The 15,435-nt window shown below is 35.1% G+C and overlaps 1 protein-coding gene across 46 annotated transcripts in view; it reads right to left on the reverse strand.

The window, feature by feature from the left end:
* PTPRD (protein tyrosine phosphatase receptor type D) overlaps window positions 1-15,435 on the reverse strand; it is a 1,147,190-nt gene that overhangs the window by 71,173 nt on the left and 1,060,582 nt on the right. For 25 of the 46 annotated variants that reach the window (XM_050328659.1, XM_050328661.1, XM_050328660.1 and 22 more), the window contains 3 exons: window positions 15,249-15,409; window positions 9,943-9,957; window positions 7,356-7,468 (listed from right to left, as the gene is read on the reverse strand). In XM_050328659.1, the coding sequence (XP_050184616.1) occupies window positions 7,356-7,468; window positions 9,943-9,957; window positions 15,249-15,409 (289 nt within the window). The remainder of the gene's footprint in view (window positions 1-7,355; window positions 7,469-9,942; window positions 9,958-15,248; window positions 15,410-15,435) is intronic. The other 21 variants (XM_050328704.1, XM_050328672.1, XM_050328686.1 and 18 more) reach the window with 2 other exon arrangements.

Consider the following 15,435-nt stretch of genomic DNA (forward strand, 5'->3'; position numbering starts at 1 on the left):
CCTTCCCAAGGAGAGATTTCACATTAAACACTTTGTGCAAAACTGAAATTTGAAATAAAACTTTCTTTTCTAAGGCAAAAAGAGGAACTACTTTCAACTTCAGAAACTGACAAATTTTAGCTGCATATCAACCCTTTCTTGGACATTGAATAACTTTCCTCAAACAATATTTTGCAGTTAAATTATGAAGTAATTGCATTTGGTATATTTTCATATTTTAAATACGTAAAATGAGATGATAAAAGTAGCTATTTTTTAAAAGAACTGCTGGAGGACTTTTGTTATGTAATCAGTCTGTGAATCATAAGAATATGTTATGAAAGAACATTTTAAGATCTCATCATATTTCGTGCAAAAGCATGAGGCTCTTATTGAGCTTAACGTGAACAGCAGGTGTAGAACTTGATTCAAAGATCCTACTCAAAACACAGGTAATCTCATTTCTGTGGCTACAAATAAGAAAATACACTTATTTGATGACACACTTCCACATCAATCAACATATGTTATGACAACACAAAAACTTAAAGACAAAATACAGCTAAATTACAACAGATCCTGTGACATGCTAAAAAGTCAAAAGAAATACCATGCTGTAAACATGCTTTCAACTTTTCTTTTAAACAGAATATCTCTTTTTTAAAAAAGAGATAGAAACACCTGAAAACTCAAACAAAAAGAAAACCCCCAAAACCACCACATGCAAAACACAGCTGAAATTGTATCCATTAGAAGCTCCTGCTTCCATATTTGGTAGAAGATAGGGAAATGTGATTGATCTTATGCAGCTTAGTAGTAACCCCTTCATATATATTAAATAGGAAATTATTATTTGATTACAGTGTAGAATTAGCTTCTGGTTAATCTGTGGTAAAGACATGACTAAGGAACATGAAATACCATTTGTGCCACAATTCAAGGAATATCTAAGAGAGCAAGGTCAGAATTCATCTGCATATCAACGGACATTAGACCTGTTAATTATATTCCTTTATCCCACCGAAACAAGTGGGTGTTTTTGGGCTTGTCACTAGTGCATTAAATTAGGATTTTGTTTGTTGTCAGGGTTTTATGATAAGGGCTTTTAGAAACATTTACAAAACACATTTATTTACCACCTATAGGTTGACATACCAACAATAAAAAAGAATAAAGTTAGAAATAAAACAATGCATATCTGCTAGTATAGGGAGTACAATCCAGATAAACTGAAAATGTGATACATTATTGTGAGGATAATCCTGATAGTAATCCTTATAAAAAAGACAGAAAGAAATACCTACTTAAAATCCGAATGAAAGACAACCCTGATTCAGTAGAAATTCAGCATCCATGAAAATTTAGCAAGAATGCCTTTAGTATTTATGACAAAAAAATTACTGTTACTTCCAAATTCCTTTTTCATAAAGTCAGAGCTAGGCCAGAGCTTGAACTTAAAAAAGTAAATTTACAAGGCATACTCTAGAGAAATACATTATTCTGCAACAACTATTCTAAGACAGTTTCCAGTGCACATATAATATGTCACTTTTATTCCAGAAGATTTTATGTTCTCCAAAACTAGATCAATTATTCTGGAATGAAAATAGTTTCTGCTCTTCTCTATCAAAGACTAAGCTGTAACAAGCAGCCTTAGGATCAGCTTAGCCCACAGCAGAAGCACCAGCTCTGAGTGAGGTATAGAAGTCACCTACACTGAGAAAAGAAGAAACCTAGTTTTCAGATCCTGATCTAAAAATGTTAAATTCAATAACATGTTGCAAAACTATGGGTTAAAATCCAGGAAAGAAAAAAGGATTACTCTTGTGAGGAGAATTTTCAACTTCATCTCCTAGCTAAGCATCTTTTAGTTGCCTCTAGGTTTGAAAGCAGTGAAGTGGGATATCAGAGAAGTGTCATTTCCACATGAAGCCTATGCCTCTTTAAAGTGCCTAAATCCTCCATGTGGACAAGTTCATATGACGAGCCATATGTACAATTGCTCACTATAGGAAAGCATTTCCAGTCTCGTTTTGTCACGGAGACAAAGGAACTATTTCCTTAAGCATTGTCATGATTCTCATAAACAGATATCATGTGGATAAACTATGGGAAGAAATTTCCTGCAAAGCAGGTGACTAAATCCAGACATCAATTTTTCTACCTTCTGTTATTCGTACCCCTTTATTCTTGGCATGCTTTACACTTTTTCTGCTTTATCTTGGAAATAAGTTCGTGGAACTTCCTTAGCAACTCAGGGAATAACTGTTTAGTGAGCACTTATCTAATTAAAAAACCCAGTCTTTAACTTAGAGCTGTAATAATTCTATTTATTTTTTCTTGTGTTTCAAAGCTTCTTATTAGTTCATAAGATATAATGAGATAATTGTTTAATTGGCACCCAATTACACAAATTACTTATAAGTGTGACACATTTTATAGTTAAATGAGGATAAAAAAACCTAGTCACTTTTGAAGCATGACTCAATTTAGTTCTCTGCCTGATTGGCAGATTGAAGTCTTTGCCTGAGCCTTGGGTCTCTCAGAACCCACTCAAACCACTTAATTTCAGTTCATTTTCCTCTGCAAAACTGGGCTTCTTTATTTGATGAAACCTTCTGTGAGGGTTTAATTGCTACCCCTTGCTTACCTTTAGTCTCCCATGTGGCATAGAGACTTCTAAAATTTGTGCACAGGTTAATGATTTTTAATAAGAAACTTGTAGAATGGTAAGAATGTGATGGAATTTTCCTCAGCTACTCCAGTTATGGAAGAATAACAGACTTAAAAATGAAATCCTACTGAGAGACTGGGTATTTTTGTGTTTACTCAAAGAGAACTTGGCACAGCTGTGACCCAGTCACTGGCATATGGGCTTATCTAACACATACACTTTTTTGGATAACACATATGGACATGGGATCTTGCTCTTAGATATAGAACTGTGGGCTCTTCCAAATGTTACTCCATCCGGAGAGGAGGGAAGCCAGATATGAATTTGATCCTTCCTGGACAAGGTAAGGTAGGAAACTCTTTAGGTAAGTACTAGATTAGTGAAGGACGTAGTTCTGTATTGACAGGACAATAAAAAGTGAAAGGAAAGCAAGACACTCGCTGTGCTGGTAGTTTTTACTGTGCAATTTTACAACATCGTCATGCTGAATTGACAATTTAATGAGAAGTAAACATAATTGTGCCTAAAACATTCTCCAAATATCATCAAAGATAAAATATTGCTTTCCTTTTTTTTTTTTTTTTTCAAAAATTTATACCTAATCACCTGTACTGGGAGTAATTTATACATGTGGTTAGAAATTCAAATTTAGCCCAGGGGTTTCACTTTCAAATCGTTTTGATAGCAATATCTGATCAGACCTTTTCATACAGAAAATAAATGATTAACAGTATTTTTGGAAAGAGGCTGTTTAGAAATCTTTCAAAGTACTAAAGTTTATGACAATCCAGAATTTTATAGGAGTGTCTCATTCACCTCTCCCAGTGAAAACTGGCAGTTTAGATATGACAATGTAATTTAATATTTTCTTTAACCCTGCTGTACTTTGTGGGTTCATTATAAACTTTTTTTTCCCCTTCTACTGGAAGCAACCAGTCTCCCTGGAAAGCTCCAAGTAAACTGCAGATGCTTTCATAATCCAAAGAAATAAACCCCTATATTAACAAGTATGTCAAATCATCTATCCTGATGCTTTTTTACTGACTTTGCGTACACTGGTTTTTGAAGTACATTAACTACTCTGTCACTTATTTTATCTATAGGCAACATTGAGAAATGGTAACATCTTATACAATAGATAAGGCCATTGTATGAGGGTGACTGAAGATGTCTCGGTAAAAGGAACCTAACACATAACCACATCAGTCCCAATCTCTTTGCTCAGTTGCCTACTTTTGAAGTATCCCACTACCTATTTCTGCTACATAATAGAAAAAAACCCTACACACTTGAAAGTGAAAAAACAACAAATATAACAAAACTGATATCCTGAACATGCAGCCTTTCTGCAGTTTCCCTGTGTTGGTCTTGAAAGTTTTTTATTGTATGTTATTTGATGGTGTGTTGCTGGTTAAAGTTGGAAAAACATTCCAGTAGGATTTAAATATCTAAGTTAAATCTACCCACATTTTAATTAAATGGTAGCCTTAATTAAAGTTACTGTGAGTTAAGTGATGTTCTGCTTTTAGTAGCAAAAGAGCTGTACCTTAACTTCACTGTGGCTAAGTTTACATATTAAGAACATGTTAATTAGCAAGTGTTATAGACCAAAACAAATCTACTGGTGTAAGAAATTTCTTCTTGATATTTGGTTGTATACTGAGTAATATAATGGCCTGTCCTGTGCCTTGGGTTCTTAGGTGGTACAATAGTAGGTAAAAAGATCATAACTCAATGTCTGTACTCTATTTTTAATAATAATTGTAACTCTCTATTCCATGAAAAGGTTTACAGGAAAAAATAGGAGTTTATAGTAGAAATGGATTGCAAATGTTCTGCTCAACTAGCCTCACAGAAAATTGCAAACTTCCTAGATGAAGTGTAGCCCTGCTAGGAAAAGTATGCTTTCAATCCTCTCCAGTTCTTTTCAGATCAATGAGGTGGAATTACAGTGTCTGTGATGCCACAAATTCTGCCATTTCTTAATAACTTTATATCCTAAATGTAAATTTATAATTAATTACAATAAATAATTTTATATATTAAATTGTTAGCACTTGGCAGCAGGTTTTTTTTTGCCCACATTTTATTTTAATGATGATGAATATTAAAGGGATAGGTAAGACTATACATGTAAATAAACAGAGAGCAGAAAATTATGCTTATATACCTAGTTATTATTCCATTCTTTATTGGATGCAGAGGGAAACACAGTGTCAAAGGATGAGTAAAAGGCTGAGGTAATTAATACTTTCTTTGCTTCAGTCTTTATTAACCATACCAATTATGCAGCAGGTACACAGGCCCCTCAGCTGGGAGACAGGGATGGGGAGCAGAATTAAGCTCCCATTATCTAGGAGAAATTGGTCAGAGACCTGCAACTCCACTTAGACACACACAACTGTGGGGGACTGGATAGGATATACCCAAGGGTACCAACTGATTCACTGAGCCTTTTTCCTTCATGTACCGGCAGTCCTGTCTGATTGGGGATGTTCCAGATGACTAAAGGTTTCCAAATGGGATGTCCATATACAAGAAGGGTGGGAAGGAGGATCTGGGGAACTACAGGCCTGTCAGTCTGACCTTGGTGCTGGGGAAGGTCAACAAGCAGACCATCCTGACATCCTGGACTTTATCAGCAGTGGTGTGGTCAGGACTGGTGCAATGATTGTCCCCCCATACTTAGCACTGGTGAGGCCACACCTCGAGTACCGTGTCCAGCTGAGCAACACCTCACTACAAGGAAGACATTGAAGTGCTGGAGTGTGTCTAGAAAAGGGTGAAAAAGCTGGTGAAGGGTCTGGACTAAAAGTCTTATGAGAAGCATCTTAGAGAGCTGGGGTTATTTAGCCTGGAGAAAAGGAGGCTGAGGGGAGACCTTACAGCTCTCTCAACTTTCTGAACGGAGGTTATAGCAAGTTGGGGGTCAGGCTCTTCTCCCAGGTGACAAGTGATAGGGGAAGAGGAAATGGCCTTAAGCTTTGTTGGGTAGGTTCAGACTGAATATTAGGAAACACTTCTTCACTGAAAGGGTAGTCAGGTGTTGAAACAGGCTGCCCAGGAAAGTGGTGAAATAACTGGCCCTGGAGTGTTCAAAAAATGTGTGGATGTGGCACTTTGGGTCATGGTTTATTGTTGAACATAGAGGTGCTTGGTTAATGGTTGGACTCCTTGATCTTATAGATCTTTTCCAAACAAAATGATTTTGTGATTCTATTAAGCCATCCACTCAGTATATAACTGTATACAAATAATTACTTGTTTTAGGTATAAGCCAGACTTTAGTAAGCATATTTTTTCTTCTCATGTTTCAAAGATTTGTACGTATACTTCTATACTTTATTGCTGTAAAAACCTTTAAAATTTTCATGAAATTCCTGAATAACAGACAAAAACTTTACTCAGGAACAAAGGAACAATAAGCCTACATTCAGATTGCAGTCTCAGAAGGACAATTGTGAATAAAAACTTTCAATCATTTCCACTTAACTGCACTTAAGTTCATTTTATAGAGAGGTCCCAGAGCATGTCAACAGGATTCCTTCATCGAGATGAAACTGAATTAGAAGATGTGCTCCTGAAACACACCTAATTTGGACCAGCTGCTAAGAGCATTTAGTGTACTGGAACAGATTCAAGAAAAGGCTGGGGTAAAACTCAGGCCTCCAGACTCTTCCCTTTCTACTAGTGCCATGTGCATGCATGCCATGTGGGTCTTTAGCCCACATTCACTACTCTCCAGATCCACTCCTGCTGGGGCAACATTATCTTAATATAATCACTATTTAGAAGACTAGAAATGAGATCTGCAAGTTCACTTAACCCTTTAGTATGTCAAGTTCCGATGCTAATCTCTCAGCATCTCAAGCCCTTAATTTCCTGCTTTTATGAGCTTCTATTTTTTGTTATTAATGTAGAGAAGCTCATGATGATTCTGCACACAATTAGCATTAGACTTGGACTGTGTGCAAACATACTGTAACAGACAACAAGTTTATTGGAATATAACATGATCAAAATAAAGCCAATTTAGGTAAAAGTTGACTCCTAAAATGTGGTAAAATTCAATACTAAGTATTCTCCTGGTGTTTCTTGACTATCTTGACAGCTTTAAGAAAACAGTGTTTCATTAAAACAAATCATTTCATAAAATATTTGGCTGTGTGTTGCTTTTAACCTTGGAACTAGTGATGTTAATATACTCCCTTAACCACAACATATGGCTTTATCTTCAAAGACAAGACCATTTATCTAGTTAGTATTTCCTTTCTGTGTTGTACATTTACAATTCAGTGAAATTGACAAGGATGTTAATAGATTACCCAATTATGTAGTAGATAAGAAAGAAGCTTATTAACAAGAAGTTGCTGTATTGTTAATAAATAGAGGTATATACATGTCCCAATAACATTTTCTAGCATTGTTAGGTTTAACTTGGAATTTTAGCACATAAAACACATCCATACAGCATGTGTGTCTTTGGGCTCTTTTTTACATGAATTCAAGTTTGTTTCATGCAGGATTTTTCTTTAAATAAAGAAATTAAAGAATTATTTGGAAAGCCAACGAAGAAATACACTGTGCAAAACCTCCTAAGTGATCAAAATATATTTTTATAAAGAATGAATCTTTCTTTTCTGTAACAGCACTAGTAATCAGCTTGTGACCACAGAGCTCTCTGTAAGTTATTGTCTCTTACCCGGAGTTTGAAAGTTAAGGCGTCGCAGCTCCACTGGATCTGTGGGATGGTGAGAAGGGACCTCCTTGCTGTTGGGTATGCTGCTCTTTCTAGAATCAGATTCAGCCCTCTTCCTGCATGGAGAAGGTGAACACACATAAACAGAAGACAGACATGTTAGCTTGACAAAGGTGCCTGAGCATTTAATCCTCATTTTCTGAAGACAAGATGTTTGTTTCTGAAAGGCTATTTGATCCAATGCAAAGGTAAGACAATTATGCATTGTGGGTAGGGTATCTACAATTTGCAATGGCAAAATGAATCTAAATATACTGATGCAAGAGAGAAAATAACTGCATTTTGCCTTGGACTAATCCTCCACTATATCCTTCTGGTCACCAAATTCTTTACTTTTATAACATAAACTTATAAAAATTCACAGGATTTTAAAAGCTATCTAGCTATACTTTTATTAAAAAGTAGCCAACTCTTGAACGTGTAACTAGAAATTAATACCTCAAGTTATCATTAAATATTTCATATTTTATACACATTTATAAAAAATAACTTGCATTTTTAAAGTATTTTTAATATGAGAAAGAACAGTACAGAAGACACCTATTCTTTTCACTTTCTAGGAATCAAAAATTTGCTCTGTTTCCTCTCATCTCTGTAAGAGCTGAACTACACAATCTTCATTTGTCTTACCTCACTTACATATATTCACAGCTCAGATTCTGTATGAGTATTTCTAATTAAACTGAGAGTTTCGCTGCAGTTATAGTACTCAGGTCAATCTGTCCAAAACAAGATGGGAAAGAAAGGAGAGAAGGAGAGAGGAAAGAGGGTGGGAGGGAGGGAGGGGGGGAGGGGGGAAAGAGGGAGGAAGGGAAGAAGGGAAGAAAGGAGGGAAGGGGGAAGGAAGGAAGGACTGAAGGGAGGAAGGAAGGCGTGGAAGGAAGGAAGGGAGGGGGGAAGGAAGGAAGGAAGGAAGCAAGCAAGCTTGTGTATATTTTCCTATCTCTAGAGAGAAGGAGAGTCCACATGTGTTCTGACTGACTTTTCTGGTAAAATGGACTATTATTTGTCTGTATAATTTTCTGATGTGGAGACATGGAGAACTACGTTACATGAAGAATATCTACCACTCTGCATTTTTATACAGAAAGTGGAATCCTTTTTCACTAGTCCTCTGTGGACTCCAGAATGAAAACACAACTTGGCTGATACTTATGTAATATAAAATGAAGAAGCAAACAGAGGAAGAGTTACTCTGTAAAAAGAGAGCTGAGGTTATTTTAAGGTTAATGATAGCAAAATCTTTTCCAGGTACCCATGTTTACTTTAACATAAAACTACTCTTTTATTTTTTTCCTAATTGACTCACAATGGTACAATGCTAAATCCGCTGTTATTACAGTTGATTTCTTGCTGTTCTTGAAATCATGAACACCTGGTAACATACAAGATTTCAAAGGCTATGCAAATGAGTCAAACAGCAACATGTTGCAGGTATTCTTTGAAAGTCATTAGTCCTATGGTTTTATTGAAAAAAAGTAAAAGGTTTTTTACTGCAAAAACACTCCATCTGTTCTCTGGTAAATACCTAACACATGTAGTAATCTCTCTGTAGTGAAGTGATAAAAATTTACATCTGATTTTAGTCTTTTTAAAGACAAAATATTATGGATAAACTCATTTGAAATTCCTTTCTTTTGATTTTGACTATTCCCAACTCCTACCACTGTAGCACAATGCCTTAGTGCTCTTTCTTCTTAAGTAAAGATGTGTGATGTAACTTTCAAGAAGTCTTTTAATCTATATTTCCTTCTCCTTAAGTCTAGGAGTCTTAAGTCTCTTTAAGTCCTCCAAACGGTCCAGAGACAAGCTTCATTTACCTTTTTTCCAATTGCAAGTCAGTACTGGGAAACAAAATTTCACATTAATCTACTAAAAGCACTAAAATCTCTTCTAATCATGTATCTGAATATTTTGAATACTTCTAGGATAATAGAACAGTTTATTATTTGTGTTATTCTGAGGATCATTCTGGATGTTGGTGGGTTTTTTATGTTTCCAGCCTATAAAGTCATCATAATTCTTTCAGATTACGGAGTGATTTTGAGATAGGTAGGAAAAAAAAATCCAGAGAGGACAAGAGATCACTGTATCATTTTCACTTGTAGAACTGTAAGTCAGCACTGAGTCTATGGAGATGGAGCATTACAGAGATTCAGAGAGGCTAACACTTCAACCACAACAATGCATTCCTTAAAGAACTTTGGTTATAGCAAAAAAACATTGATTCACCTTCACAAAAATGCAAATAAAACCATATAAACATTGTATAGCTCTGCTATCTCTTGAAAATGTACTACATGGAGACATAAGAAAAAGAACAGTGAAACTTCACTGCATTACACTAATTTTCAGTGCTGTAAATAACATAGCAAGCCTTACATAGCCTTCATTTTGACAGATTACTGTCTACATTCACTTAAGATTGACAGATGCTTTGTCTTAGATCATTATCATGATAACTTTCTTTTTCTCTTTTTTTTTCTCCTTTTCTGTAATAAATGAAGAGTGATTACTTTTTGCTTCTCACCTGTCAGGTTTACTGCTCCATTTTAATGCAGCAAAGAGGGGAAAAAAGGTGAAATGTTAGTTGATCAGCAGCACAGAGGATAAGAATGGAAACAGGAGATATAAGAAATGTTGACTTAAAGATATATAACTAAACAAAATTAAGAAATGACAGCTCATCAAAATATTTAACGCTTCGGAATCACAGAATTAATGGAGGACACAAGGTCATGTCCAAAGTGAATCTTCTGCTGAAAAATACAGCTCTCTTGGACACTATTTGCAAAGAAATGAGACTTCAAATTTTAGTCAGTGAGATAATAGAGAATGGGTCTCTAATTTGACTCATCAGAGTAAAGTTAACATTACATGAAAAATTACATCTCACTAAGATGTAGTTTCCTCTTAAATTCTAGAGAGAAGAGAGATGAGAGGAGGTAGGAGAGGAAAAATGAAAGTGGAGGGCAGAGTAGAATGGGAAGGAAAGAAAGGGAGAAGAAAAGGGAGAGAAAAGCAAGTGAAGAACAAGGTTAAATACATGAGATACATAAGAATTGTACTAAATTTTAAAAAGAATAAAAAGAAATGAGGACTTTTAAAATTATTTTACAAAACCAAGTAATAAAATAACAAGAAATTTTTTACAGTACCCTGGAAAGTAAGGTAACCATAAATTTTTTTCTAGTGAAGTATTACACACCTTTTTAGATTTAGAAAGAATGTCACCTACTAGAAGTCTACAGCAATCTGCATAGATCTGTAGTGATCTATGATCTAGATCAGGTAAACAGGGAAAATAATTTATCCCCCACCACACACTGTAAATACAGTGTTTATCTTTCTGTGTGTTGATCATAATAAACAGGAGTTCTACAAACTTTTAATAGCTTGTAGTCTGCAATGACCAGATTACACATGTATTAAAAAAGTCTTTGGAATTCTTAATCATCATTTAGGATTCCCTGATTTTCATTTCTGTGGTTTTTTTAGTATCTGGGGTTTTTTTTCTGTCAGAAAGCATGTTTAGCTTCTAAGTCAAACAGCTCAAGATTCAGCACGTGTCCAGCAGGTCAAGGGATATGATTCTGCCCCTCTACATTTGTGAGACCCCCCTTGATGCGCTGCATCCAGCTTTGGGGTCATCAGTACCAGAAAGGCATGTACCTGTTGGAGCATGTCCAGAGAAGGGTCACAAAACTGGTCAGAGGAATGGAACACTTCTCTATGAGGAAAGGTTGAGAAAACTGGCATTGTTGAGCCTGGAGAAGAGAAGGCTTTGGGGAGACTTTACTGTAGCCTTCTAGTACTTAAAGGGTGCTCATAAGAAGATGGGGATAGCCTATGTAGGAGTAATGATAGGACAAGGGGTAATGGTTTTAAACTGAAAGAGGTAGTAGGAAGAAAATTTTTTTTATAGGGATGGTGAAATACTGGCACAGATTGCCTAAAGAGGTAGCATATACCTCATCCCTGGATATATTCAAGGCCTAGATGGACAGGGCTCTGAGCAACCTGACCTAGTTGAAGATGCTCATTGCAGGGTGTTGGACTCGATAGCCCTTAAAGATCCCTTCCAACCCCATCTATTCTATGATTCTATGACACTGTGATTCAGAGTGGCAAAGTTCACTATGTTCAAAAGATTCAAGCTTAGGCTCCAGGTTTCTGAACCAAATCAGAAAGCTGCACTTCATAAAAGCAACAGCAAAGATGGCTTTAACTTCTCTTCCTCACAAAAGAAAAGATCTAGAATGAGGAACATTTTTTGCTCCATCAGTGGAAGACTGAAATTAGAGAATTTGTAATTTCTTAAAAACATAAATTCACACGTTTAAATAAATAAATTCCCAACTCCCCCCTAAAAAAGATGACAGGATTCTTCATAGGAACAGGCACTCTTCTTTCTATTTTGTCCATTTCTGAGATACACTGAACAGTTTATAGAGCTCTTTAACATCCTCTGACTGGTTTCCTAATCACCCAAATCTTATGTAATTGAATATGTATCACACACCTAAAAGTGAGTTGAAAGAATTCACTGTAGATATGCTTGAACTGTAGGTTGCTGCAAGGTAATGTTTTATCGAAATCTACTTGAAATATAAACTGTGACTCAAACAACCATCATAATGGTTAGGCATTTCTTTCAGGGTATGCACCCTCTCTCTAGCTAAGAAGGTATTTGCCTTTATTTGAGATTTTGGGTATAAATCTTACTATGATGTATAATGTACTTCAAGTTTGAATGAACAAACGAAAATAACTGAAAAGGAAATGAGATTTAGTTAATTTACTTGGATCTCTTAATTTTATTATTTAAATTTAAGTCCAATAGATTGAAAGATGTGCTCCAGACTAAGTATCTCCTTTCACTATGACTGCATGGTAGTTTCATGGTTTCACTGCTGCGAGGACAGAGAACACTGAACTAGTTACTGGCCAAGTCAGTTCCATTTGCCAAGACATATTCAACTGTAACTCAGGAAAAAATAATTTTTACTGTGAGGATACTGAACCGAGAACAGGTTGTCCAGAAAGGCTGTTAAGTTTCCATTCTTAGCTACATTACATTTTGCTTGGACATCCCTCTGAGCAAGCTGCTGTAGCTGGCCATGCTCTGAGCAGGGCTGGGATGAGGCAAACTCCAGAGGTGTGACCCTTTGCTTCTGAGAAACTGTGAGCTCTTCTGCACACAGTAGATTACTTGGCCTCATTGTTGTTGGCTATTATATTGCTACTATATTTGATGATAAGAAAAGGTACTCTTCAGTATTTTCCCCATCTATTACTGTTACTTATTGACTGCAAGGACCTTTTGTCTATATTCTAATATATGATCTAAAAAAAATTTCTATGAAATATCTCTGCTTTTAGATTATAAGACTAAATGAAGAGGTAATAACCTTGATACAAGTTACCAACAAATAATGAGGTCAAACATGCACTGCTTGTCTTTGGGATTGTTATATATGCTTCAAACCAACCAACACAACTCATCCACACTACTTCTGACAGCGTCTGTTTTTAAGAGGGGTAAGACTTCTCCACCTAAAGTGACTCTTTTAGAAAGTCATTCCTTCTCTATGATTGAAATTAAAATATAAAAGTAGTATTATTAATCATGAGCTTAGTGTCCAAGTCTGTTCATAAAGGCTTCTATGGACAAAGTGAATTAAGCATAGTTGACCTTTATTTGAATTACTACCATTCGCACTTCAAAAGACACAATCATTTCTTGTTTGTCCTCTTTGCAATGCACATCCTTTGACATCCTCTTTTTAATATTTTTTGCATGTTTGTTCATGTATTATTAGACTGATGCCCTCTATCCTTTGTTTTTCCTCATTACCATACTTTCTGCACTTATATCCCACTGTATTCTACAAATATACTGTAAAATTTCCTGTATCCATGAAAATTTTTTCCTGTTTTTTTCTTATTTTTTTCCATCAAATTCCTGTAGCTACAGTAAATCCATTTAAGTCAGAAATTAAATTTCACTGCTTTCTCAAAATAGTATGCTAAATATCCCTACTTTCTTGTCTAGTTGCTGCTTTTCTACAGTCAGTAAGTCTATCGAAATCTATCAGTTAGCTTGCATCCAGTTGAATACTCTTGAAAAACATATCCAATTATATACTTCTTTTTTTACAGTAAAGGACCATAGACTGCTAAAACTGCAGTCAAAATTTCTCAGAGGTAATTTGCCAAATCAGTGCAGTTTAATAAATTAGATTAAATAGCTGAAAATAGAAAAATAAATAAATACATATGGACATTTGCCCAAACAGTTCTAGTACAAACAGTAAATAACAGATGGAAAGCATGTCCCCCATTTTCAGTGAATGACAATCTCTTCACAATATTGACAAGCAAATTTTACCTGCTTGTATGTAGAATATGTGTACTATTTTTTATTTGGTAACAGATTTTAAGATTTTTATTATGGTTCCATCAATGTAAGTAATATTTCAGAAGCAGGTGCACATCTGCTTTATATGCCATTGTTTGGATTTTTTTGTAGTATGAGAGATTTACTCTTAATAATTTAAAATAATCAGGAAAAAGGAGTATTTCACTTTTAGCACAACTCTAATGACTGGTTTTTGAAGTGACAGACAGACACAACCAGAAGTTCACAGTTGCTAACCAATTAGATTGGCTGAAATACTATGCACTAATAGAAACCTTCAGGAGACATAGTATTTGAAAGCAACAGATCATGTGTTAAGCTGTTGTACGATTATAGCCATAAAAACATTCTATAAACACATGTCTATTTGGAACCCAAAGCTCAAATTAACTCTAGACTGGTTATTTACTGCTGAACAGGGAATTCCTTCCGAAACCTGAAGCCAGTTCTATACATGCAATTTCAGAGGTACTTGACCAGAGACACTTAGGGTGGGAAGATTATACAGGCTAGCAGAATTTAAATATTTATATTCAAGTGATAGCATCATAGCTGTTAATTCTAGAGCACGTACTCCATATAATGAAATTATTCCTAGTGCACCAGCTCCCCAGAGGTTTACAACATTTTTATAGTAATCTGTAATTATATCAATATATTTCAAAAATGTATTAGAAACAAAACCTAAACATTAAAATAAACTTTTTTGGTTTGATTACTTTGTTTTGATTCAACCCTGTGAATTCATTTACAGTGTAAAAAGCTACTATGTATAAATTATGGCATCATACACAGTTTACACTATGTTGTAAGGCAGAGAGTATAATAGCAAAACTACATCTGTGTCATAGATAGTGAAAGAAGAATAAGTGAAATTTGATCTCATTGCAAGATTAGTAGAAAAATGCTATTTGATCTCTCAGTTAAAAGCTTAAAATTCATATAGATACACTGGAAATTGAGGCCAACTGTCAAAAGTCAAATTACTTGAGTGGAGACGAGAATCACATTTAACATCAAGCTGAATGTAACCCCTAATGTATTACTATTATACATCTAAAAACAAGTTTTGAAAAGTCAAATGTGCCAATTCCATACATATTTATATGCAGCACATATTTATTTTCTTTGCATACACATGTATGCATACAAATGTATGCAAAGTGGAAAAAACATCTAAATGCAGAAGTGGTAATGTGTCATCAGCAGAAAAATGTACCTGCATACCTGTAATTATCGGAAACTTTCAATCACAAATTTCTGCAATATTCTGGAAACTATTAATAAATATTGAAATATCCCAAAGCAATGACAGTTACTATGGTAGCACAAAAATATAATGTGGAACAGTATTACAAAATGACCAACATGTCAGGAAATTATATACCTATCAAGAAAACTAAAGGTAAATTTACCTTTTATAAAGAAGTATAGCAATAACAATGCAGATGATAAACACCACTGCAAGAACTGGTCCAACAACCCAAATCAAGCCTTCTTCCTCATCTGTAATTGGTTGGGGATCGAGATCCATTGACACAACAGGATCAGAATATGGGCTGGTTGCATACATGGTCTATAGAAATAAAAATAATTCTTACT

Source organism: Myiozetetes cayanensis, unplaced genomic scaffold (genome assembly GCF_022539395.1).
Source record: "Myiozetetes cayanensis isolate MyiCay16 unplaced genomic scaffold, myiCay2020 scf4, whole genome shotgun sequence".
Lineage (NCBI taxonomy): Eukaryota > Metazoa > Chordata > Aves > Passeriformes > Tyrannidae > Myiozetetes > Myiozetetes cayanensis.